This window comes from Giraffa tippelskirchi, chromosome 10 (assembly GCF_054371585.1).
Source record: "Giraffa tippelskirchi isolate mGirTip1 chromosome 10, T2T-mGirTip1v1.2.pri, whole genome shotgun sequence".
In the NCBI taxonomy this organism is placed as follows: Eukaryota; Metazoa; Chordata; class Mammalia; order Artiodactyla; family Giraffidae; genus Giraffa; species Giraffa tippelskirchi.
In genome coordinates, this window is record NC_137284.1 from 8,348,315 (window position 1) to 8,371,926 (window position 23,612).

Genomic DNA, 23,612 nt, shown 5'->3' on the forward strand with positions numbered 1-23,612 from the left:
TCGGTTATGGAACATCCCACCTCATCACTCTGAAGAACTCCCGTGGCAGGCCACAGATTCATGGAGAGTGTCCAGAGAGCCTTTTGATGTCTCACTTCTAATTGTGCACAGATAGACAATTAACAGATGCTAAAGGATCTGCCTGCAATACAGGAGACCTGGGTTTGATCCCTGAGTTAGGAAGATCCCCTGGAGGAGGGCATGGAAACCCACTCCCGTATTCTTGCCTGGAGAATCTCCATGGACAGAGGATGCTGGTGACAGTCTATGGGGTTGCAAAAAGTCGGACACTACTGAGCAACTAAGCACAGCACAGACAATTAACAGAAAATAAATAAACCAAGAAAGGAAGTATAGTCACTCTGTGGCTTAGCTCACAACGCTATTTATATGTGTTACCATTTACAACCACGCTCATGTTGTTTTAACCAAAAACTACAACACAGCTCAATTGGGAAGGTGCAAAAGAGGTGTATGTTGTCGGGGAAGGAGGAGAATATAAGACAGCTAAATTTTCATCTTTCATACAAAGTGAATAGATAATTCATGGAATGAAAAAAACATCAAGGGAATAGACTATCTAAGCTTGTCATATAGAGGTAAACACTAGAATAAAAAGCTAAAGACTTAAAACCTACAGTCTCTAGGGATCAGAAATCTGGGATAAGGAGAGGTAGAGCAAGGAACTGTTTTTCTGTTGTTGTTATTACTATTGGGACTATTCAACTCCTTAAGCTGTTACTTTGATTAAAAATAAAATTTAAGGGATTTTCCTGGTGGTGCAGTGGTTAAGACTCTGTGCTTCCACTGCAGGGGGCACGGATTTGATCCCTGGTCAGGGAACTAAGATCCCACACACCACAGGTGAAGCCCCCCAAAAAATTAATTTACAAAACAAAGAAAACAGCAAAGACCAAATGGATTTTAGATAGTGGATAACAGACCGCCTTGAACAGCAATCACTAATCGCTATGAAACAAGTGAATGAATGGTGAGATTTCCCCAGCTTGCTCTCTGGAGCAAGTGTGAATGCTGCAGGCCAGGAGGACCCCAAGTGGAGCCCAGCATATTCCCCGAGGTGAGAGGTGAGCAGGGGCAGCTGAGAATTCGGAGTCCAAGGCAGCTAGAATTCACAGGGCAAAGTGCTGCAGAGGAGAGAGCTGCCCACAGAGAAAGTTCTGCATAGAATCAGCAGAGGGCTCCTTTCGAGTCTTTAGCTGATTAATGAGTATACATGTGTGTATAAGGGAACAACCCAAGGCTGATGGAAGAAAACACTGAAAGACACACGTGGACATTTGCCAGAGCTCATATCAGGGTGGGAATAGTTCATATTCCCAGCAGAGATTAGAGAAACCTCATCATATATAACATCAGAATACTCAGAAGGCTCTTGCCTCAGTAATAAGGAAACTTTTTGTCCAGTCTAATTAATAATTGCCCTTGCCTTTGTACATGCTCAGCTGTGTCCAACTCTTTGTGACCCCAGGAACTACAGTCCACCAGGTTCCCCTGTCCATGGAATTTTCCAGGCAAGAATACTAGAGTGGGTTGCCATTTCCTACTCCAGGGGATCTTCGTGACCCAGGGTTTGAACCTATATCTCTCTCACGCGTCTCCTACATTGGTAGGCAGATTCTTTACCAACTGGCCACCTGGGAAGTCCCAATTAATTATTATAAATTACAATTATTAATGTTCAAAGCAAACCTTAGAAGGATCAAACTGTTTCCAAGTGTCTTAACTGTATCCTCAAATAAGATTTTAAAGTATTTTAAAAATCCAGCACCTAAGAGCATAAGATTTGTAGTGTCTGGCATCAAATTAAAAACTATCAGGCATGAAAACAAGCAGAAAAATACAACTCATAATTAGGAGATAGTTACAGAGTCGGACACGACTGAAATGACTTAGCAGCAGCAGCAGCAGCAGCAATAGAAGTAGACCCAGAAAAGACACAGATAATAGAATTAGTAGACAAAAACACTAAAAAGTTTTTATTTTTTTGGCCATGCTGCATACGTGATCTTAGTTCCCTACCGAGGGATGGTTTAGTCTTAACCATTGGACTGCTAGGGAAGTTCCTAAAATGTTATTTTAAATATATCTTGTATGTTCAAGAAGATAGAAGAAAGCATGAGCATGTTAAGGAGAGATGGAAAATGTTAAAAAGGTCAAAATTGAACTTCTAGGCAGGGTATTAATGGCAGATTAGACAAGGGAGAAGAAAAGATTCGTAAACTTGAAGGTAGAGCAATAGAACTATCCAAATTGAAACATAGGAATATAAGACTGGGGGAAAGGAAAAACTGAACAGGGCATCTGTGAACTGTGGGACGGTTTTCAGTGTCTAATAGTCATGTAATCAGACTCCCATAAAATGGAGGAGCAGAAAAGATACATGAAAAAATAAAGGTCAAAGATTTTCAAAATTTGATGAAAACTACAAACTCAGATTCCAGAGGCTCAGTGGACCCCAAGCATGAGAAACCTCTAGCAAACCAAGGCACATGATCATCAAATTGTTTAAAGCCAGTGGTAAAGAGAAAACCATAAAAGCAGTCAGAAAAAGACACATTACCTACAAAGGAACAAGCCACAAGACTGTGCTGCTGCTGCTGCTAAGTCGCATCAGTCGTGTCCGACTCTGTGCGACCCCATAGATGGCAGCCCACCAGGCTCCTCCGTCCCTGGGATTCTCCAGGCAAGAACACTGGAGTGGATTGCTGTTTCCTTCTCCAATGCATGAAAGTGAAAAGTGAAAGTGAAGTCACTCAGTCGTGTCCGACTCTTAGTGACCCCATGGACTGCAGCCCACCAGGCTCCTCCGTCCATGGGATTTTCCAGGCAAGAGTACCGGAGTGGGTCGCCAGTGCCTTCTCCAACAAGACTGTGAGGCGGTATTTTTAAGGAAAAAAAAAAAAAGCATCAACCAAGAACGCTACATGAAAAAACAGTATTTTTCAAAATCAAAGGCAAAATAATGACTTATAGAGACGAACAAAAACTGAAAGAATTCATCACCAGTAGATCAGCTTGAAAGGAAATGTTAAAGGAAGTCCTTCAGACAAACAGAAAATGATACCAGCTGGAAATCCAAATCTATACACAGGGATAAAGAGGGTAGGAAATGGTGTGTGTGTAGGCAGAGAGAAAAGACTGCTTTTCGTATTTAAAAAATGGATTTGCGGGACAATTGATTGAGGGAACTGTCTTGTGTCTTGACTGTATCAGGTCAAGGTCCTGGTCGTGATACTGGTTGGGGGTAACTGAGTACTGAGTCCCCAGGTGTCTGGGACCTCATGTAGTAGTTCTTACAACTGTCCGTGAGTGAATCTACAGTTACCGCAAAACCAAAAGCTTAATAAAAAATAATGCTGGAGACATGGGTTTGACCCCTGGTCCAGAAAGATTCTACATGGTGCAACTAAGCTTGTGCACCGCAACTGCTGAGCCTGCACTCCAGAGCCTGGGAGCCCCAAGAAGAGAAATGTAACTGCAGGGTTTTTGCCATGAGTCCGTGGTAGGAGGAAGCACTGGGCAGACAGGGAATCAAGAGTTTTGTTTCAAACAGAAGTTGAGATGCCTGTTAGGTGCCAGAGCAGAGATGGCCAGTTGGACATGAGAGTCTAGGGCTCAAGGAGGAAGGTCTGGGCTGGAGGTGGTAAAACTGAGAGCTTCAAGAGCACAGAGATGATCCTTAAATCCAGGAGGCTGGAGTTTCCTGGGAGAGAGGGTGGAGAGAGGAGGCTGGAGATGGAGCCCTGGAGCCCACAACTCCCAGAGGCTGTGGAGACAGGAGGTAGGGCAGAGGGGCAGGGCAGCTGCAGGCCCCCGAGCGCGTGGGGATCCTAAGTGGTCAAGTAAGAAGTGGACTGGGGCACTTCCCTGGCGGTCCAGTGGTTAAGACTCCGCGCTTCCCCTGCAGGGGCCACGTGTTCTCTCCATGGTCGGAGAACTAAGATCCCGCATGCCCTACACGTAGTACAGCCAAACACAAAACCGCATGGAGGGCTTGGTCACCTCAACAGGACGGGGAAGGAAGACTCCAGGGTGGAGTTGGCTGAGGAGAGAGAGGGCATCAAGGAGTACCCACAGGAAAGTCTTCTGTGGATCAAAGACACTGCACCCCAGGGTTCTGTAGACAACGATGCTTACAAGCTTTGCAGGGAAGGGGGGACAGAGAAGTGGGGTCACAAGTAGAGGGAGCCTGAGGCTTTTGAGCCAGATGCATGGAGCCTGTTTGTTGCCATGCCCACGGCAGGCAGGGAGGGAGCGATACACACAGGTGTCTGCCTGCCAAGCTTCACCCCTCACCTGCCCTAGTTCCTGCAGCGCCCAGCGCCTTCGCCTCCAGAAAGCCTTCCCTGCGCCCGGTGCGGGCGTCTTTCACCTGAGCAGGCTTCCCAGCACCTACCACAGTCTACACTAAACTGTCTCTCCCTGACGACCATTGAGGAACAGGCCTTGGCATCCACGGGGGCCCAGCACCACGTTGGTGGAGCTAACCAACGGATGTGGACCGACAAATGGACAGCTGGACAGACTCCCACAAGTGTCTAACCTTCGCGGAGCCCAGACCTCCGATGCAAGGTCCCCCGTGTCCCACTGACCCAGCCTCCCTTCTCCCTGACCCGGCCCACCTTGGGATCCAGGTCGAAGAAGCTGTAGTACTTGAAGCGCAGCCAGAGCGTGTCCCCGGCCTTGACGCCCTGCTGCATGAGGCACCGCGACGAATCCAGCCACCTGGACCAGAGCACAGGCCAGGGGTCAGGGCCGAGCCGGGGGCAGCAGGGCAGGGTGGGGGGTTGGGGGGTGGACAGGGGCCGGGCTGGCTTGGGGGCAAGCGCACACACACAGGAAAGGGGGCCTGGGGACAGGGCTGAGCAGGCCGCGTGGGCTCTGGGAGCAGGACACGTGGCTTGTGACGCCAGGGCACATGCACACCCGGCGGGCCGCGCACCTGCTGTGGAGCTGGGTTTTGTCCAAGAGGGAGCTGGGCCGAGGCAGGCGCTGCAGCAGGACAGGGTCCGGTGGGGGCTGTGGCCGGCTCAGCATGTGGTAGCAGGCCTCCGTCTGGGCGCTGTCTGAGAAGTGGGCTGGCATCCCCCGGAACGACGCGGGGGCCACGCCTGGAGTGCGGGTGGGGATCAGCTAGGCCCGGTACCCCCCACCCACCCAGGCCTCTCCCAGGTCCCCCCACCGTGGCTTCCCTGGGTTGCCCTGGCCTGCGCTCACCCCCGACCAGGACGACCTTGGTCAGGTCATACACCTCTTCCTCCGGCTCCTTTTCTTTCTTCTTCTTCTTCTCCTTCTCAGGAGCCCGGAGCAGAGACATCTCCTCCGGGTGGCGGATACCTGAGGGGAGCCGGGACCTCAAGGGGGGCCAGGGTCCTGTCCTGTGACCTCCCACCCCACCCATGGGCAGTTTGGGGCGGGTGCCAGCCCCCCAAGCCAGAGGGGGAACAACAGCTCGACAGTGGCTGGGCCTGGCAAGGGAGGAGACCTTCCCCCTGGCTGGACCCTGGCAGGGGTCAGCGTGGGGGCCACCCAGGGACTCACTGAGGAGCCGGCAGATGGCCACCATGGCCTGGAAGAGGGGCTGGGAGAAGCTGGCACGGAGGCGCAGGGCGCGGCGGTTGGGCAGCCGCAGGATGACGAGCCGGTGCTGGGGCCCGAAGAAGAGGCGGGCGTCGGCCAGGATCCCGTATTTGTCCAGCGTCCAGTGGGTCTGCAGAAGCCATTGCCTTTTCTGTTCCCACCAAATGGCGTGGTCTGACCAGTCCTGCTTGCGTTCTACAGGGCCACAGGCAAGGGAGACCGTGTCAGCCTAGGTGGGCCCTGCCCCCAGCGCTGAGCACAAGCCTGGGATCCAGAGGTGGTAAGCACCCCCTCCCTGGCCCAGGCCAGGCCAGGAGCAGGGACAGGCTGGGGGTCTAGGACTGAGGTGGAGGCAGGATGGCTGTTTGCTCGCTAACCTGCTTGTCTCCTGGGCTCAGCTGCTATGGAGGGGAGTCACTTCCCAGGGGAGCCCCCAGCCCAGAACCCGGTGCCCCCGCCTCTCACACTCCAGGGCACTGGGCCTCCCTATCCAGCACCTCCTGTGTCCTCCCCAGCAGTCTCCTCCAGCCTTGTCACACTCGAGTGTGTCCTTGTCACACTCCAGGAGTCCTCCCTGGCCTAGAGCCCCCCTCCCCCAGCCTGTTCAGAACACGCCCCATGCCCCAGTGTCTCGCCTAGCTCCTCCCTGTTTGCAGCCCCCTCTCGGGATTCATGGGCTTCCCCTGTGGCTCAGCTGGTAAAGAATCCGCCTGCAGTGTGGGAGACCTGGGTTCGATCCCTGGGTTGGGAAGATCCTCTGGAGAAAGGGAAGGCTGCCCACTCCAGTATTCTGGCCTAGAGAATTCCATGGACTGTATATAGTCCATGGGGTTGCAGAGTCAGACACAACTGAGCGACTTTCACTTCACTTCACTTGGGATTCATATTGTCCTGGGCTGGCTGCGGCCCCCCATGCTGGCTTTCCCTGTGCGGCAGCCCACCCTGGCCTTGAGCCGACCCCTAAAGGGTGGGTCTCACCTGCCCAGCTGTGCTCCAGGCCCCAGATTGGCACTGCCAGCTTGGCTGAGCATCAGTGACTCTGATGCCCTAAGGAAGGAGTGGGAGTCAGTGGAGCGGGGACAGTATTTGCTGGGTGGGGGACAGGAGCTGGAGGGACTCGACCCTGGGGGCCCGTGGAGGAGTGGCAACCACTCTAGTATTCTCGCCCAGAGAATCCTTTGGACAGAGGAACCTGGCAGGCTACAGTCCATGGGGTTGCAAAGAGTTGGACACGACTTAGGACGCACGCAGGCCTGACTCTGGACTCAACAAGGAGCATGCAGGCTCCTTGTTGAGGCTTCTTGCCTTGCCATGGACCATCCCCCGGGGCCAGCTGGGCCTTCTCTTGGGGCACCTGGTCTTCACCGTCTCTGCCTTGCTTGGCCAGGCCTGCCTGAGTCTCGTCACCCAGTCTCCTGAGGGACCCTCTGCTCCCACTTCTGCTTTCACAACCTCCTGGGGCCCTGCCTTCTGGAGGCTCCCCTCACTACCTCAGCCTTGTGGCCGGGCTGTCTGGGGGGGCCCCACACTCTCCACAAGCCACTAACCTCCCTCCTGGGCCACATGTGGCGGGACGGGGGCTGGATGGCTCTGAAGCAGCCCGCCCCCGCCCCGCACCCGCAGGGGCCCAGGTCGCAGGCTGGCTGGGCCTATCGTAGGCTTGCCTTCCGGCTCTGGCTATCAGAGCCAGCCTGCTGCCCTCTCAGGAAGGGGCAGCCCCCAGCCAGCTGGGATAGGCAATGAGAAGCCCCCTGTCGCTGGCCCTGCTCCCCTCCAGGGTTGATACCACAGGAGGCTCTGCTGTAACTTCCTGTGGGGGCAGGGCCGTCCCACCCAGGCTGGGGCCTGTCACCAGCATGCTGAGGGCTTCCGCCCAGGGACAGGGTGTGGGAGCAGGTCCCCGAGTCACCAGGAGCTCCCTCTGGCCTCCCCTTGACCCCCAGAATGGGACCTCGGCCTCAGCCCAGGCAAGGCCTCTCCTGGCCCAGAGGACCGTGGCTGGGGCTGGTCCTTGGGGTCTTAGCAGAACCAGCTGGCATGGAGGAAGGGAGGGACGACAGTGGGAGGGAGGGGAAGTTGAGTTGGGGAAATGTCTTTTTTGGAACCAAATGATTAAGCTGGTGCCTGAGTCACTGTGACTCCATTATCAAGGGCCACGCAGCAGGGCTGGCCCGGAAGCCCTGGGGGACCCGGTGGGCAGCAGTGGCCGTGGGCACTCACTGATCTCCTCCACAATCTTCAGGAGCACCCCACCGATGTGTGACTCCCCTGTGACGCGGAGGGTGAGCGACTCGGCCTCTGGGTCCTCCTCTCCTATAAACACCCGCAGCTCCCAGGATGAGTCGATGTAGTCCCCGGTGGCTGTCTTCATGCCCGCCATGGCTGTGGCGGCGCTAAGGAGAGGGTGGGAAGGAGGCGAGTGGGCAGCTGGGAGGTGGCCTGTGGTGCCCGGGACAGGCAAGGGGCCAGAGGGCAAGCCCGCAGGCCAGAGTGCCGCTGCAGCAGCAAGACCTGGGGAGCTGGGTTGTTCCAGGTGAGGAACTCAGAACCCTCTCTCCATCACAATGGTTGAGCTTCGTAAGGGCCCCTCAAGAGACCACATTGCCCAGCCCTCTCCCTTTGTGCAGATGGGAATACGAGGCCCCGTAAGAGTAGGAAGGGGCTCCCCCAACATCACCCAGCTCAGTGCCAGAGCTGGGCCCAACGTCTACCTGCTTGCCCGGCCGACAGCCCAGCCCAAGCCCGCCCAGGCAGCTGTCCACCCTAGAAATGGTGAATCCAGGTCAGAAAACAGTCCCCATCAGGCCCAGAGCTCAGCGCCACCACCCCAAAGCCGCTGACGCCTCTCAAGGGCCATGGAAAGTCCAGGTTGCCACATGGAGAGAGGCTTGCTGGGCAGAGGGGGCTGCCAGAGGGCAAGGACGAGGAGGGTCCTTGGGCCTCCAGCTGCCAGCTGGCTTACCTTGCCTGCCTTGCCTGCAAGGGGCTGGGGCTGCGGGGGGGACGGGGGTTGGCTCGTCAGCCACTCCTGGCTGCAGCCCACACACCTGCAGACCGAATGGCTGCAGCCCACACACCTGCAGACCGCTGCGTGCTTCCTCCCCCTCTGCTTTCTCTTTGGAGTTTCCTTCAGAGGGCAGCCCTCACTTATCAGGAGCAGGGCGTGCTCGGCCCCTCCCCAGGGCGGGCGCTGGGTGCAGGAAGCAACTGCCACACAGCCCTGCCTCTGCTACCAGTAAGCACAGGAAGCAAGTGGGGCTTGTGGACCCAACACCCCACAAAGGGTCCCGTCATTTGGAGGGAGGCTCGATTCAAACAAGAAAAGCCACCAGTTCGGGTTCCCTTGTAGGAAGCCATCTTCCTTTTCAGGCCTGTCATGAGGTGGGGTCTTCCGGCTGCCAAGAGCAAGAGCAGTGGCATTGAAAGGATGAGATCTGGGTTATTTAGGGACCTGGCAGGTCAAGCTAGAGGCTTCCCAGGTGGTACAGCGGCAAAGAATCTGCCAGCAATGCAGGAGACGTGGGTTCAATCCCTGGGTTGGGAAGTTCCCCTGGAGAAGGAAATGGTAACTCACTCCAGGATTCTTGCCTGGGAAATTCCAGGGAGAGAGCAGGTCAAGTCAGCTCAAGCCCAAGAATGCCTTTTATCACCACAAAGTAGATCCTTCAAGGTCCCAAGGGAAACAACTTTCTTAAGTCTTTCCTGTTCCCAGTAAGGGCCTATTTTCCTGCCAACCTCAGAGCTGCCCAGGGGAACAGATGAACAGAAAGTGAAAGTCAAGTCACTCAGTCATATTCAACTCTTTGCGACCCCATGTACTGTAGCCTACCAGGCTTCTCCGTCCACAGGATTTTCCAGGTAAGAGTACCGGAGCGGGTTGCTATTTCCTTCTCCAGGGCCTCTTCCCAACCCAGGGCTCAAGCCCGGGTCTCCCACATTGCAGGCAGACGCTTTACCCTCTGAGCCTGTGGGCCCCTAATGTTTCATGGCCTGACTGCCCCCACGCCTTGAAGTCTCAAGTCTTCAGACTTGCCACCTCTCTCTGTCCCTCCACCTGCATCATGCCCATCTGGGGCCAGTGCCCATGAGGCTCACTCCTGTTCCGCCCCTATGCAAACGTGACTTGGAGGGCTCCTGGTGGCCCGTCTTTCTGGTGCATCAGGATGTAAGCTTCAGGAGAGCAGGGCCTTACATTCACCCCTGGGTCCTGCAGAAATTCAGCCTTTCTAGGCAATCAATTTGGGGATGGAAACTGACCAGAAGCTGAAGAGACCGTAGTACCAAAGGTGTTGCAGAATCCCCGTGGAGGGTTGTGTCACCCGGAAGGGGGAGGCCACCAGCAGCGGTAGGAAGGAGGCGAGGGCAATTCCTGGGGGAGGCCAGCTTCAGCTTATGCAAAGTCAAGGCAGCAGGAAGTACAGCCAGCTGCTGGCTTCAGCGGGTTGCTAGCCCCAAAGCTTCACTCTTGGAACAAATGAGGAAGTTTTAGTCCAGCCCCAGAAGCCACCCCAGTCCAAGACGAGGGTTTTTAGAAAATTTCCTGCAGCTGTGGAAAAGTGTAATTAAAACCTACTTTAAACTCAGTTGAGAGCAGAACAAACATACAGCAGCTGAGGGCTTTCGATCTCTCCAGTAGGGAAGTCTGAAGCATCTCCTGCAATGGAAGTTGGTTTTGGTTCTTGGATGGGACCCACTGTTCTCTGATCAAACTGGCTTCTGGCTTTGAGTGTGGAGAACTGACAGCAAAGGGAATCACCTGGAAGTTCACCTGACCCTCTGGAACTGGAGCCACTCTGGGTCAGGTCATCTCAAGTTGTCCGCTAGGCGACGGCACCACCTAGCGGCCACGTCGAGAGGCAGTGAGTCACTCAGGCGTGTCCGAAACTGCTACCCCCTGGACTGGACAGGCTCCTCTGTCCATCGGATTCTCCATGCAAGAATACCCGAGTGGTTTGCCATTCCCTTCTCTAGAGGATCCTCCCGACCCAGGGATGAAACCTGGGTCTCCCTCACTGCAGGCAGATTTTTCACCTTCTGAGCCACCAAGGCAGTGGAACTGAGAAAAGCTCACACCCACCCCATCATTTAGGAAGAGACAGAGTGTGCCTGATTCCTAGTAGTCAGTTGGCACTCACACCTCTTCCAATCCAGGCTGTGATTCCTGCAAGACAGCTGCTTCAGTCTTTTGGTTAAAAAAAAAAATTGCTTGGAGACATAACAATGTATAACCACGCCTGACTGACTTGTTTTATTGGAGAAGAGGACGTGGAGTTAACAATGTGAATGAAGACAGTTGGGACCTGAGGTTGGGAAGAACACCCTCCCCTCCCCATACAAGCCCACTGCCCCAAATAAAAAATAACCAACTATGGGAGAGCAGCTGAGACAGCGACTGGGGGGCAGGGGAAGGACCATGCGTGTGCTGGGAGGGCCCAGACGCAGCAGCTGCACGAATGCGCGAGTATAAGTCTCTGAATCTTCCATGTAGGTTTGTATAAATATATAGATACGCTGTTCACTTGTCTCCCCTTCTCTTTCTTTTGCTCCGTGCTGCGTGCCGCGGTCCCAGCTCCTCTTTCCATGTGAGGGCGAAGGGAAGGGGATGATGAGCAAGTCATCACCGGATGGCTATCAGACCCACATCCATCAGCTTCTGGATCTTCTGTGCTATCACAGGATTCTTTAAGTGTCTGACAAAGAAGAGGCAAAGTTATCTGAAATGAGACTTAACCCCTAAAAATTTTTACCTGCTCAAAGAGCAAGCCCCAATGCAACCCAGCCTGGACACTACCAGCAAGAGGTGGTGAGGGGAGTCCTGGTGGAAACTGCCCTGTGGGAGAACAGCATGGGCCTCCTCTGCCAGTGGCTGGAACCTGACTCTCATTGGACACGAGCCCACAGACACAGCTATAAGCTGAGACCTTTTCCCAGCAAAACTGGTCTTTCTAACTAACCACTTAAGCCATTACTGCCAACAAACGAAGCCCTTCCAGCTCACCATCACCTGCAAACCTTTTAACTAAGAATTAAACTATACACATTCCACTTAGGCAGATCACACTGCTGCCAAAGTTGTGCATTCTCACTGTTTTTGTCCACCTTTTCCCTCCAAGGCCGTCGCCCCCAGCTCGACTCACTCGCTGAGCGCCTGCGGGTCCTTCTGCATCTGTTCCAGGATGAGCCGCATGGCCGGGTCACTCATTATCTGTTGCACCTCTGGGTCAGCCATGGCCCGCCGCTTCACATCTTCGGGGCTGTCGTGTCGATTGTACTGGGCCATCACGCAGCGCTGGTAACCATCTGCGGCCTCCTGCATTCCGGCAAAGCCAGAAGGGGAGAGCGTTAGCACTACTTGGCTCACTGCTGCAGCAGGTCCAACGTAACAGGGGTCATTGAGGGGGAGAGAAACAGGCGAGAGAGAAGAATCAGACAAAGGGAGGCAGGGCAGAGATCCCTGAAGGCCAGAGCAGCCCTACCTTACAGTTGGAGTCCAGGTCGAGTGCTTTCTGGTAGACATCCATGGCTTTCGTGTAGTCCTTCATCGCCTCCAGGGCGGCTGCTTTCCGGGTATAACCCTTGACTGGAGACAGAAAAGAAGAGAGGTGAGGCATCACCCAGAACACACTTGCGAAGCCTGCTTTCACCTCCTCTGAACACCATCACTCCTCAGCCTGACACTAGCTTCAAACTGTTATAACCGCCAAAGACACACAGGCAGAGGATGCTCTCTCTTCTCAACCCTCTGGCCAGATAAGGGGCAGAAGAGCAGCACAGAAAGACACTTACTGAAGGTTGGCTCCAGCTGGATGCATTCCTCACAGTCCTAGGAAGGAAAAGCAGAAATCAATCAGGCTCATTCCTTCAGAGGAGCTACCCAACAGCTGACTCATCACCTAGAATTACAAACCTAACTGTTCACCCAGGGCCATTACAGAACATTCGACTTTTGTTCTAGTGTTTCTTTTACTTATTTTTGGCTGCATGGGGTTTCCATTGCTGCGGCTTCTTTGCTTACAGAGCACGGGCTCTAAGGCATGTGGGCTCAGCAGTCGTGGTTTCTGGGCTCTAGAACACAGGCTCAGTAACTGTGGTGCGCTGGCTTAGGTGCTCTGCAGCATGGGGACCTTCCTGAACCAGGGATTGAATCCGTGTCTCCTGCTTTGGCAAGTGGTTTCTTTTTCTTTTTTTTTCATTATTTAGAGAATACTTTATTAGTTTCTGTAATCAAACCCATGTAGATAAGACCTTACATATTTAATACAGTGCGTTACCCCTGCACAAATGGAAAAAATTGTGTTTAACGTTTCTAGACCAATATGGCTGCTAATTTCTGTACAATGCCAACCCAACACGGTACAACTGGGATACTTTTTCCAAAGTTGACAGCACAGCTAAATGGCAAGTGGTTTCTTTACCACTGAGCCACCAGGGAAGCCCCTTATTTTTAAAACTTTATTAAAGTACAGTTGATTTACAATGTTGGGTTAGTTTCAGGTGTACAGCAAAGTGAATTAGTTACACATATACGTATAACAGGTCCTTATTAGTTATCTTATATATAATAATGTATATATGTCAGTCCCAATCTTCCAATCTACCCCTCACCCCAGTACTTCTGTTAATTCTGGCCTCATGGTGATTCAATAGCAGGCCCAGAGAAAGGACAAAAGGAGAGCAGAGAAGCAAAGGAGAACTTCAAGACACAACAAACCAGATCCTGAACCATCTCACAAGGCAAGGGGTCTGGACTCCTCAGAAGGCTGATGTTAATGAGGAAAAAACCCCGAAATGTAGGGAAACTTCTACTTTGAAAAATTAAAGAGGACAATGATCACCAGAGAAAATAAATGGACCCTGATACTGACAACTCCATAACTTTATTTTTAGACCAGTGAGGAAATCTGAATATACACATACATCAGATGACATTATGGCCTTACCTTTGCTATTATTAGGTGCTGATAATGTTGTGAATGGATAAGGAGAGTCATTTCAGGAGATGTATGCTCAAAATCTTATGAGGTCAAGTGTCAAAATGTATCATTTCCTTTCACAAACAGTTTAGCAAGCGTCAGTGCTTATGGTTGAAAAATGAAGGAAAACACAGGTATTCTGTATACTTGTTTGATGTATCTTCAAAACATAAAATTACAGGACGAAGAATGCTATGCAGTGTACTGTGTGCATTGCAGCCCAATCAACAGCTACCAAGAAGCCCTAAGACCAGAAGGAATTCTCCTTATTCCTTCCTACCATTTGCAGTTTGGGAAAAGTCCTACGCTACCTCTCAGGTGATTAACAATGTTATTCTTTGCTTTGCAAACCAACTTGCTTTTGACATGGCCCTTGTGCAGTCCTACCAGCAGCAGTGATATCTCTAGGCGGGACAGATCCAAAAGATCTGGGTCATCAAACAAAAACCATCACAGACTCACGTACTGGGGTCTCTAGATAGATTAAATTGCCAAGAGGCACAGATTAGCTCATGTTCAAGGGCATGATGGAGAGGAACTCCTCCGGTGTTGAACATTAGCACACCTGACCATGTGTGATGAGACTTACAACAGCAGATCCATATTACTGAGTATAGAAGAAAGGAACGATGGTAAAGTTCCTATAGAAAGCAAGGCAGTTCACCCCCTTCCCCAAATTAAACACAGAACTACAATACTTCCACTGTTGCATAAAATATCTGGAAGAACTGAAACTAGGGACAAACAGATATCTGTATACCCATGTTCACAGCAGCACTGTTCAGCATAGCCCAGAAGAGGAAACAACCAAATCTCCGTTGATGGATGAATCGACAAACAAACAGTGTGGTCTATCCATACAACAGATTACTATTTAGCCATGAAAAAGGAAATGTCGACACAGGCTACAACATGAACCTTGACGACATTATGCTAAGTGACACGAGCCAGGCACAGAAGGTCCAATACTGTATGATCCCACTTACAGAAGGTCCCTAGACTGATCAAAGACAGAAAATAGAACACTGGTTGCTAGGGGCTGGAGGAGAGGGGTGGGGAGTTTATTTAGTGTTTAGAAGATGCAGTTTCTACTTGGGAAGATGGAAAAGCTTTACAGCAGAGGGTGGTGATGGCTGCACAACAGTGTGCATGGACTTGATCCGCTCAACTGTGCATTTAAAACGTCAAAAAGGCAAAACAATTAACACATGAAGAAAGGCAATGGGGAGGGAAAAGGATCTACTTTCCCAAATACTTTCTACCTGCTAAATAACACTGCATGGGCCAGGACAGGGTACACACAGGCCCTGTACTTTCACAAATCTCACACATGCACCACCACCTTGAATCTATGATCAAAATAAGAACGTCAAGCTGATATTGATGAACACATGAAAAGAGGAAGAACACATTTGTCTTGACAGGTTACCCTGCCTTCACCTTGAGCGCCAGCTGGAACTCCAGGAGCTTGGTGTAGCAGGCAGCTCGGTTGCTGTACAGTTTGGCATCTTTGGGGTTCCGTTTGATGGCTTCCGTGTAGTGCTTCATGGCCTGGGGGTAGTCCCCTTTCTGAAAACACTCATTGCCTTTGTTCTTCTCCTCCAAGGCCAGGTCAGGGTTTATGTAGGCCAGCCGCTCTTGCTCCTTTAGGATTTTCTCTGCCTAAAAAAAATTCTTGGAATAGTCATTTAAATTCTCATAACACTGGGCTAATAGAAAGTCTGATTAGAATTTTAATTTTCAGGAAGTACTGCTTGGTGGTGGTGGTTTAGTCACTAAGTTGTGTCCAACTCTTGCGACCCCACAGACTGCAACCTGCCAGGCTCTTCTGTCCATGGAATTCTCTAGGCAAGAATCCCAGAGTGGGTTGCCATTTCCTTCTCCAGGGGATCTTCCTAACCCAGGAATTGAACCTGGGTTTCCTGTACTGCAGGTAGATCCTTTACCGACTGAGCTATGAGGTACTGCTGGTGAGATTTAATTTTGGGATTAATAATTTTATATTCCTTACACTATGTACAAACTACAAAGGTATACTGTACAGCAAAGAATATAGCCAATATTTTGTAACTTTAAATATACACTACAGTTTATAAGTTTTGAGTTGTTTTACCACTGAAATACAGTATTGTAAATCAACCTGACCTCAATTAAAAAAGAATTTTATATTTCATTATCAAGGTATATGTACTATTAAACAGAACGAATAGTATTGACATACACTTGGTACAAAGATATGCCTTATGTGAAAATGATGGATTAACAGCTCTCATTTTTCTGACCAATCTTTCTGTGAATAAAATCACCCCCCTACATAATTTGGTTGTATAAATTAAGAAAAAATTTCAGTTCAGTCGCTCAGTTGTGTCCGACTCTTTGTGACCCTATGGACTGCAGCACACCAGGCCTCCCTGTCCATCACCAACTCCTGGAGTCTACCCAAATTCATGTCCATCGAGTCGGTGATGCCATCCAACCATCTCACCCTCTGTTGCCCCCTTCTCCTCCCGCCTTCTATCTTTCCCAGCATCAGGGTCTTAATTTACAATAGAATCCACAACACTGTCAGTGCACTGACCCTCAACAAATTTAAGGTCAAAAGCCTGGCCGACTAAAAGAAAAACCGGGTTATTTCTACGTGTTGTCATCATTAACAGGGGACTCGTCATATAAAATAACCAAAGACAACAAATTCACTATTAAATAAAACTGACTACAATAAATCAAATTAAGAAAACATCCCTCATTCCCTACCCACCTGCTGGCATTTCTTGAGCACATCTGGGGTTCGGTGCTCTGCCAGAGACTTGTTGTAGAAATGGATGGCATCCTTGTACTTTTCTTCTTTGAAATAAGAGTTGCCAATTCGTGCATAAGCTCTGACAAAGACACAAGGAAAAAGAATTTGCTAAGGGCAGAGCACAGACAAGGACAGCCTCGGCAGAGGAAAGACATCTAGACACAAGGCCCACATCACTGTCCCCAGCACCACGCCCTTCTAACACCTTCTGTCTCAGCTCCTGCAGCCTCCTTTCCACCCCCTCCCCGTGCAGACATGGGGCCCCCTCCCCATTACCCAAGGCACTCCAGGTCAAGCGTACTTGGCAATCTGTCGGTAGTCTTCGCGGTTTTCTCGCCCCACTTCAATGGCCTTTTCACAAAGCTCCCGGCATTGACCATAGTCACCCTTTTCGAAGTACACGGCTACCAAGCAGAGGATCAAGAAGGAGGAGTCAGCCCTTGCCTCTTCCCCGGGATCTTGGGACCACTCCCACGCCCAGGCCCAGGCCTCACCTGCTTGGTTGGTTATGTAAGTCATGTTGGTAGGATCCAGGTCCTTGGCTCTGTCATAGTGCTTCAAGGCTGTGTCAAAGTCCTTCTTCTTATAGGCTTCATTCCCCAGCTCCTTTTCTTTCAGCGCCTAAAGGAGGTGCGGAAGTGAGGGCTGAGCACATCTAACCCAGACGGCAACGAGAGCCAGCGCCTGGGACGTCACAGGTACTGCGCAGCACACACACCTGACGCAGCTTCGGGAAGCAGGTTCTCCACACCCACAGGGGAGTGTCAGCTGTTAGGATGGAAAACCGGTTTCCTCTCTGCTTCCTCCGAGACATCCCCTTATCCCACCCACTCTCCTGGATCTCTGTCCCAAAGTGGGGGTTTCCTCAGGGAAGAGGAAATGCCCTCAGCTTGAAGCCACCTGAGAGTGGACAGGCAGTCTCTGGGTCCCGGCCACCAGGGAACATCGGCAGAGGCGTGAGGAGGAGCGGAAGGGGCTGTCCTGATGGCAGGCGTCTTCAGCAGACTCACGACCACCCACACCGTAGGGCCTTTTTCCAGCTTTGAGACACCATGAGCAACCAATGCTTACCCATTTAACGGTACTAAATTTGGCAACAATCTGCTGTTCCCATTTATAAGAAGGGAAATAAAATCGTTCAGCACAGGCCTGCTGCTCTGAAAGACTGAAAGTTGTCCCATCAGCCAGGAAACAGAAGCATATGAGCTGACAGACAACATTCTTCTGGATCACAACAAGAACAAGGACCACACACAGTTTTCAGGCTGACCCTGGCTGATGTCCACACTGCCAGAACCACAGCGGCCATGGGACCCTGAGCACCCGCTTCCTGAGACTCTGAGACACACAATTCCCATGGAACTGCTTGTTATATGGACCTTTTAATATACTCAACATTTTAATTCTTAATAACAGTAATTTGACCACACACTGAGCACTCAAAAAACTCCCACAGCCATCTGAAGTCTAAAGATGTCCTACCTGACACATATTTCTGGCTACTAGACAGTTTCTAAATGCATGATAGTACAGTGCTCTAGAGACACAGACAGATACACACACACCAACCTGCTTCTTATTCTCTGGAAGATCTTCTTCCATTGGCTCTGGTTTTGTCTCCTTTTTGGGAGGAGGTGGTGGCGGAGGTGTTGCAACTTCCTCCTCTTCATCCATACCGCCCAGATCAACTCCGAGCAAGACACTAAGAGTAGTCATGATCCGGGGATCTTGCAGTTTCCTAGTATTGGTTAAACAAAGGAAAAACAGAACAGCACTTAAGTCTTCTCCACAGCTGATCTTAAACCCCACTTACTGCTAAAGCTCAGATAACCGTATAGAAAAGATTCTCACCCATGGGAAGGTTGCTAGATTCTGTACTACCCATGAGGTACAACTGTGGAATGCTCAACCCCTCAAAAATCCACATAAAATATGAGGTAACGCAGATGGGATTGGTTTCTCGAGGCCAGCAGATACACAGAGGAGTGGGTTACAGGTACACTCTGTCTGATCTCAGGAGGCAAAGGCACCCAGGCAGCCACAGACACCAGCACAAGGTTCACAGAGCCGATCTTTAGATCTGATATGCTTTCAACCGTGAGTTTCCACTCCAACACACCAATAGAGAGGGGTATGTTGTGTTCTCTCTATCAAGGTATATGTACTATGAAACAGAACCAATGGTATTGACATACACTCGGCACAAAGCTACGCCTTATGTGAAAATGTATGCCTATGTATACAGAAAGGACAGGGCTGGTGCTAGGTTAGCATTGCAAGAGTGCAGTGAAGGTGAGGAGGGTTAGAACAAACACTCCAGATTACTCTAACACATGATCTCCCCGAGCCTTTCCAGAAACACAAACAATAAAGCAATAAACTCTGATGGCTCTCTGGAGGAAAAAAACAAAGGCAGAAACCCCAGTCAGTCTAGGGAACCCCTGCCACAGGATCCTAGCAAGAAACCACAACGTTCGTGTTCGTTTCTAGAGACAAACCTGCCGCCTTGAACTTACGTGCCCAGGTCGGACGGCTTGCTTCGTAGCTGCTCGATCAGTTCCCGGTAGGTAGGATCTGCGAGCAGAGTCTTTGTCCTGGGATCACTCTCCAACTTCTGGTACAGATTAGGCATGTTGAAAGGGTTCATGAATTTCCTTTCTGTTTCGAATAAAGGAAAGCATACCACCAGGAAGTCAGTTACTGTGCCCCCAGAGTCTACTAAACTGACACTGGGGGTGTCAATATCACCCCAACCTCAATATCACCCCAACTATAACACAACAGTAAATAAAGGGGGCAGGGCAGTGTTCCAGAGCCTACCTGCCAACCGGGCCTCCATGTTCTGTAAACCTTCTTTGAGCTGAGGATTGTTTGCTTCATGTTTTAAACCCTCCTCATAGGTTTGCTTGGCTTCTTCAAATCGGTTTAAGAATTCAAGAGCCGCTGCTTTTCGTGAATAGCCCTTAAACCAGCAAAGAAAGACAAAAAATAAAAGACACCCAGAGGTAAATTCCAAAGATGAACTCAAAACAATCTACTTTACAATTCATGGAACAAAATGGGTATTCACATGAAGGCCACAAGACAAACAAAAAGAGGACCAGAATACAACGGTAGTATCTATTGACCCTGAAGAACACAGCTGCTTCACCCCAGTTCATCTTATGACGCTAAGTGTTGTTAGTTTCTTGAGCAGTTTTCTCTTAGTACAGAAAATAAAACATGTCTTAACTGATAGTACCTCAGATTTGACAAAACATGTCATCACTCTGAGGAACATTCTCAAACAGGTAGGAGGGCTGGGGAGAGGGCACTAACCAACTATGAGTCTCTCAGGATAAGTACCAGGCAGGGCAGAACTATCCCCAAAGGAGTTTCTGGGCACCTGAAAAGCCCCCATTCACGCACAGCTTACCTTGCCCCAGTCAGGCTTTAGGTCAACGGTTTTGCAGCCGTCCTCATAAGCCTTCTGGTAGTCTCCTTTCTTGGCATAGGCTGCTGAGCGATTGCTGTAGAGCACATGGTTCTGGGGGTCTAACTTAATGGCTTCCGAGTAGCACTGTAACGCATCGTCAATGTTGCCAGCACTCAGGGCCTTGTTGCCCTTCTCTTTGAGCTCATTTACCTGAGAAGAGAGGAACCAATAGTTTCTCCCCATAAAATTCTTCTTTAGTCCCTATTTCTTAGGTGACACTCATTCCTTTCTGTAGCTGTTGACCAACTGGTTACTTTACAGATCAGAAAAAACAAATCATAGATTAACTAATTTACAGTTCCCACACCTGTGGGAACCAGCAAGGAAAAAAATAAAATCACAAGGAAGTGGCCTGTCTCTGCTCTTTGCTGGCTCCCCTGGGGATTAACAACTCTAGCCACTCTTCCAAAAGTCTCAACTTTGAGCTGATGAAGCCATGCTAGGACATATGCATGAATTCCTTTTGTGGACAAAGAAATTTCTTTCCCATGGATTTCCAGAGTTCAAATGATAAACTGAACACAGGCTTAGTTGAAGAGGGAGCCAGGAACAACGAAGACTGAGCATGCACTGGTACTCGCTCCAGCAACCTGCTGGCGCCAGGATGGCCTTGAGGAGCATCAGGACACTCACCCAGCATCAGAGAGCAATCTGTCTCCACTGGCACATGTCACAACATGGCAGGTTATGGCTGTATCTTAACAGGTAAAAATGAAGCTAGGATAAAAACCAGTTTTTGTCATGTTTAAGTATTAAACATACTTAAAAAATGAAGGGGCTACCCTGGTGACTCAGTGGTGAAGAATCCACCTGCAATGCAGGAGAGGAGGATTTGATCCCTGGGTGAAGAAGATCCCCTGGAGAAAGAAATGGCAACCCACCCCAATAGTCTTGCCTGGAGAATCCTATGGACAGAAGAGCCTGGCCAACTACAGTCCATGGGGTGACAAGAGAGTTGGACACAATTTAGTGACTAAACAGCAACAAGACAGATGGAAGGAGGATAAAGAAACACGACTGCAGTTCCATTCCCTACTCTCAAATACCCAGAACGAAAACAGCAGGAACATACCAAAAGGTTTAACTGGTGTGAAATGGACCTTGGCCATATCAGAAAAGGGTCCTAATTAAAATGCTTCTCCAAATCAGGGAGCCCAACAAGAGGGGAGGGCCACCACTCAAATGCCCACACACTGGTGAGAACAACTGTGTCACTCAGGATACAAGCCATTCTTTCTTGGTATGCCCATCCAGTGTACTGATGCAAGAAAGAATACTGCTGTGAGAAATGACTTCAGAACCCTGAGGCACACCAAATGGGACCCTCCACTAGCCAGAAAAATCTTAAGACAACCTCCAAGAGGAAAAAGGAAAGACTACCAAATTTAACGAGCAAGGAAACAAAACCTTAGAATATAGAATGCAGGCCGGAAGTTGAGAAGTTAAAAAACTCAAATAGTTCCATGAAGCAGCTGAGAATACCTTGGTGACATTCTTGCCTATCCTACAGAAAGAACATTTTCCAAACTGAGTGCACGTTTCCTGTAAGCAGGAAATCAGCACTTGAAAACGTCAAGTAGATGGAGAAGGAAATGGCAACCCACTCCAGTATTCTTACCTGAAAAATCCCATGGACAGAGGAGCCTGGTAGGCAACAGTCCACGGGGTTGCAAAGAGTCCGATGTGACTTAGCGACTAAACAACATGATGACTGTGCGCTAAAGTTTTGAAGTGTGTGCATCTGAACTGGTAAAATAAATTTGTATCAACTGACACATAATTCATACAGCTGTATGCGGCCAAATTTTAAGTTTTATCACTGTGAGATTTTATTTGAAAGGTACTTAGTTTAAAAAAACACAATTTTACACACTCAAATTTCTCCAATTTGAGTATTTCCTAAACCTGAAACATGGATCTAAGAGGGAAAAAAAGGTTACATAGTGAATGGGTGCAGGACAGTAGGTTTTGACACACCTAGCCATCCTGTGCAATGGCCTGGTAAACATGCAGTCCCTTTGTTTACTCACTCACCCAGTCTACCTGCATGTACACTTCCACCATGGGCAAGTGCGACAAAGCAAAAATTTTTCCCCCTATTTTGATAACTTCGGGATGAGAGCTCTTCTTGAATTTAAAATCAGTTTCTTGTCTGTATCACAGCCTATTCAATCCCAGACACAATTTAGTTATCATAAGGGTGCAAAATGTTTAAACTCTCCGTTTCCACTCTAATTTTTAAAAAAATTTAGCAAAGAGGCTCCAGATTTGGCTAAAAGGAGCAATAGGTATACCAGAGTAAAAGATTCAGTTTTGTAGATCACACCAATAAAAACTCCGAGCTGTTCCTCCTCCTACCCCCAATCAACCATTACAGCCCAATAACAGGTTCCAATTCAATAAAACCTCTCTAGGCGTCTCACAACCCTCAGGCCACAGAGGACACAATTAACTTACAAAAAGTAATCCACAACAGCCTCAAACTCAGCCTCCCAATAACGCTGAACGGAGTCGACCAACTTACTTCTCACTGCTTAACTATATACTTTCAATTTTCTTCAGCAACTAATTCCTCCTCGTGCAATTAAAAACCCACGTTTTAGAAGAACCAGTCCTCGGTTAATTCTTGAATCACACACACAAAAAGAAAAAAAGAAGAGGGGGAGGTGCTGCACATATGATTTGTAAAACCCTGGTAGAGATGAAATTCATTCTAAGGACTTCTGTTGCACCCTCTCCTTTCTCGAATCAGGCTAAGAAGTCGGCCTGCTGCCCATCATACCTTCACTCAACACTCTTCCATCCCGGCCTTCCACACAGAGAAGTAGGGTTTCCCCGCAACTAGCTACCGAGTCCATCAGCTACTTGCAGTGTATTCCCGTCCCCGCGTTCCTCCAAGTTAACTGGGGCCAAGTCCTGGGTAACCTCTTTGCAATCTCTGATCTCTCTCCCAGAAGACGAATTCCCAGAGATGGACCTGATCCCTCTCGCCTTTCGCAAGGCCCCTCGCCCACCTCCAGCCCTCCGAACGCCGCGGGAGCCATCCCCCTGCTCAGCCTGGACCCACGTCCTGGGAGGTTTCAGGGGCCCAGCCGCGGCTCCTCTTCCCGCCGCGGGTAGGACTTAAGCCGAACTGGTGCGTCCCCCGGCTCATCTCGCCGAGTCGAGTGGCGACGGGCACTGAGGCGACCCCGCGCTCTCCGCCGCCAGGCCTCGCTCCCCGTCCGCCCGCCGCGGCCCTCACGCCCTCGCCTTCCCCGCGGCTCCGCCAACCCCGGCCCCTGCCCTGGCCACAACAATCTGGCGCCCGCCCCGCCCCTCCACCCGCGGCCCGGCCTTGGCGGGTCCCAGAGCCGCCACGGGCCTCAACCCGCCCCTCCCCCTTCACCTGCTCCATAGTCCGGTCCGGAACCCCGTTGAATAGACTCCGTCGGCTCCGCGTTCCCAACCGCACGCGCCGCCTTCTGGAACCTACTAGAAGCTGCCGGGACCCCCAAATCCCGCCTCTTCCTCGCCGGCTCACTGGTCGCTCTCCTCTAGGGGGCTTTCTAAGTTTTCCTACTATTGGCTTGAAGTCTAGCCCTTCATCTTTGCTTCTCTCTCATTGGACAGTGGGGAGAGTCCTGCCTCCTCCGCGTTTCGAGACTGGACGTTGCTCTGAAAGACTTACCCATCATATACTCTACGATTGGAGGGAGGGGCGGATCTCTGCGACACCGATTGGTTACTTAGCCCGCCAATCATGGCCGCGCTGGCCGCGCCC

The 23,612-nt window shown here is 50.4% G+C and overlaps 2 protein-coding genes and 1 long non-coding RNA gene across 5 annotated transcripts in view; 1 reads left to right on the top strand and 2 right to left on the bottom strand.

The window, feature by feature from the left end:
• Window positions 1-8,725, bottom strand: part of FERMT3 (FERM domain containing kindlin 3) — a 17,355-nt gene extending 8,630 nt beyond the window's left edge. The window contains exons 1-6 of one of the 2 annotated variants that reach the window (XM_081532725.1): window positions 8,679-8,725; window positions 7,822-7,994; window positions 5,563-5,796; window positions 5,239-5,358; window positions 4,964-5,132; window positions 4,644-4,746 (exon numbers count right to left, since the gene is read on the bottom strand). In XM_081532725.1, the coding sequence (XP_081388851.1) occupies window positions 4,644-4,746; window positions 4,964-5,132; window positions 5,239-5,358; window positions 5,563-5,796; window positions 7,822-7,981 (786 nt within the window). In that variant the 5' untranslated portion in view covers window positions 7,982-7,994; window positions 8,679-8,725. Of the gene's footprint in view, window positions 1-4,643; window positions 4,747-4,963; window positions 5,133-5,238; window positions 5,359-5,562; window positions 5,797-7,821; window positions 7,995-8,563 lie in introns of both variants that reach the window. The other variant, XM_081532724.1, reaches the window with a different exon arrangement.
• Window positions 8,223-12,549, top strand: LOC145523042 (uncharacterized). 2 transcript variants are annotated; one of them, XR_014066313.1, is made up of 3 exons: window positions 8,223-8,383; window positions 9,314-9,459; window positions 10,235-12,549. It is a non-coding gene; the product is annotated as an uncharacterized LOC145523042 (long non-coding RNA). The 2 variants fall into 2 exon arrangements; XR_014066314.1 differs by lacking the exon at window positions 9,314-9,459.
• On the bottom strand, window positions 10,823-23,305 carry STIP1 (stress induced phosphoprotein 1). Its single transcript, XM_081532726.1, has 13 exons — window positions 23,238-23,305; window positions 19,790-19,999; window positions 19,195-19,336; window positions 18,891-19,032; window positions 17,944-18,112; window positions 16,869-16,995; window positions 16,676-16,778; window positions 16,333-16,453; window positions 15,015-15,236; window positions 12,388-12,424; window positions 12,078-12,181; window positions 11,739-11,911; window positions 10,823-11,291 (listed from the first exon to the last, which is right to left on the bottom strand). Exons 1-13 carry the CDS (start codon window positions 23,244-23,246, stop codon window positions 11,219-11,221), a joined length of 1,632 nt encoding a protein of 543 aa, XP_081388852.1. The 5' UTR covers window positions 23,247-23,305; the 3' UTR covers window positions 10,823-11,218.
• Between the last annotated feature and the right edge of the window lie 307 nt (window positions 23,306-23,612).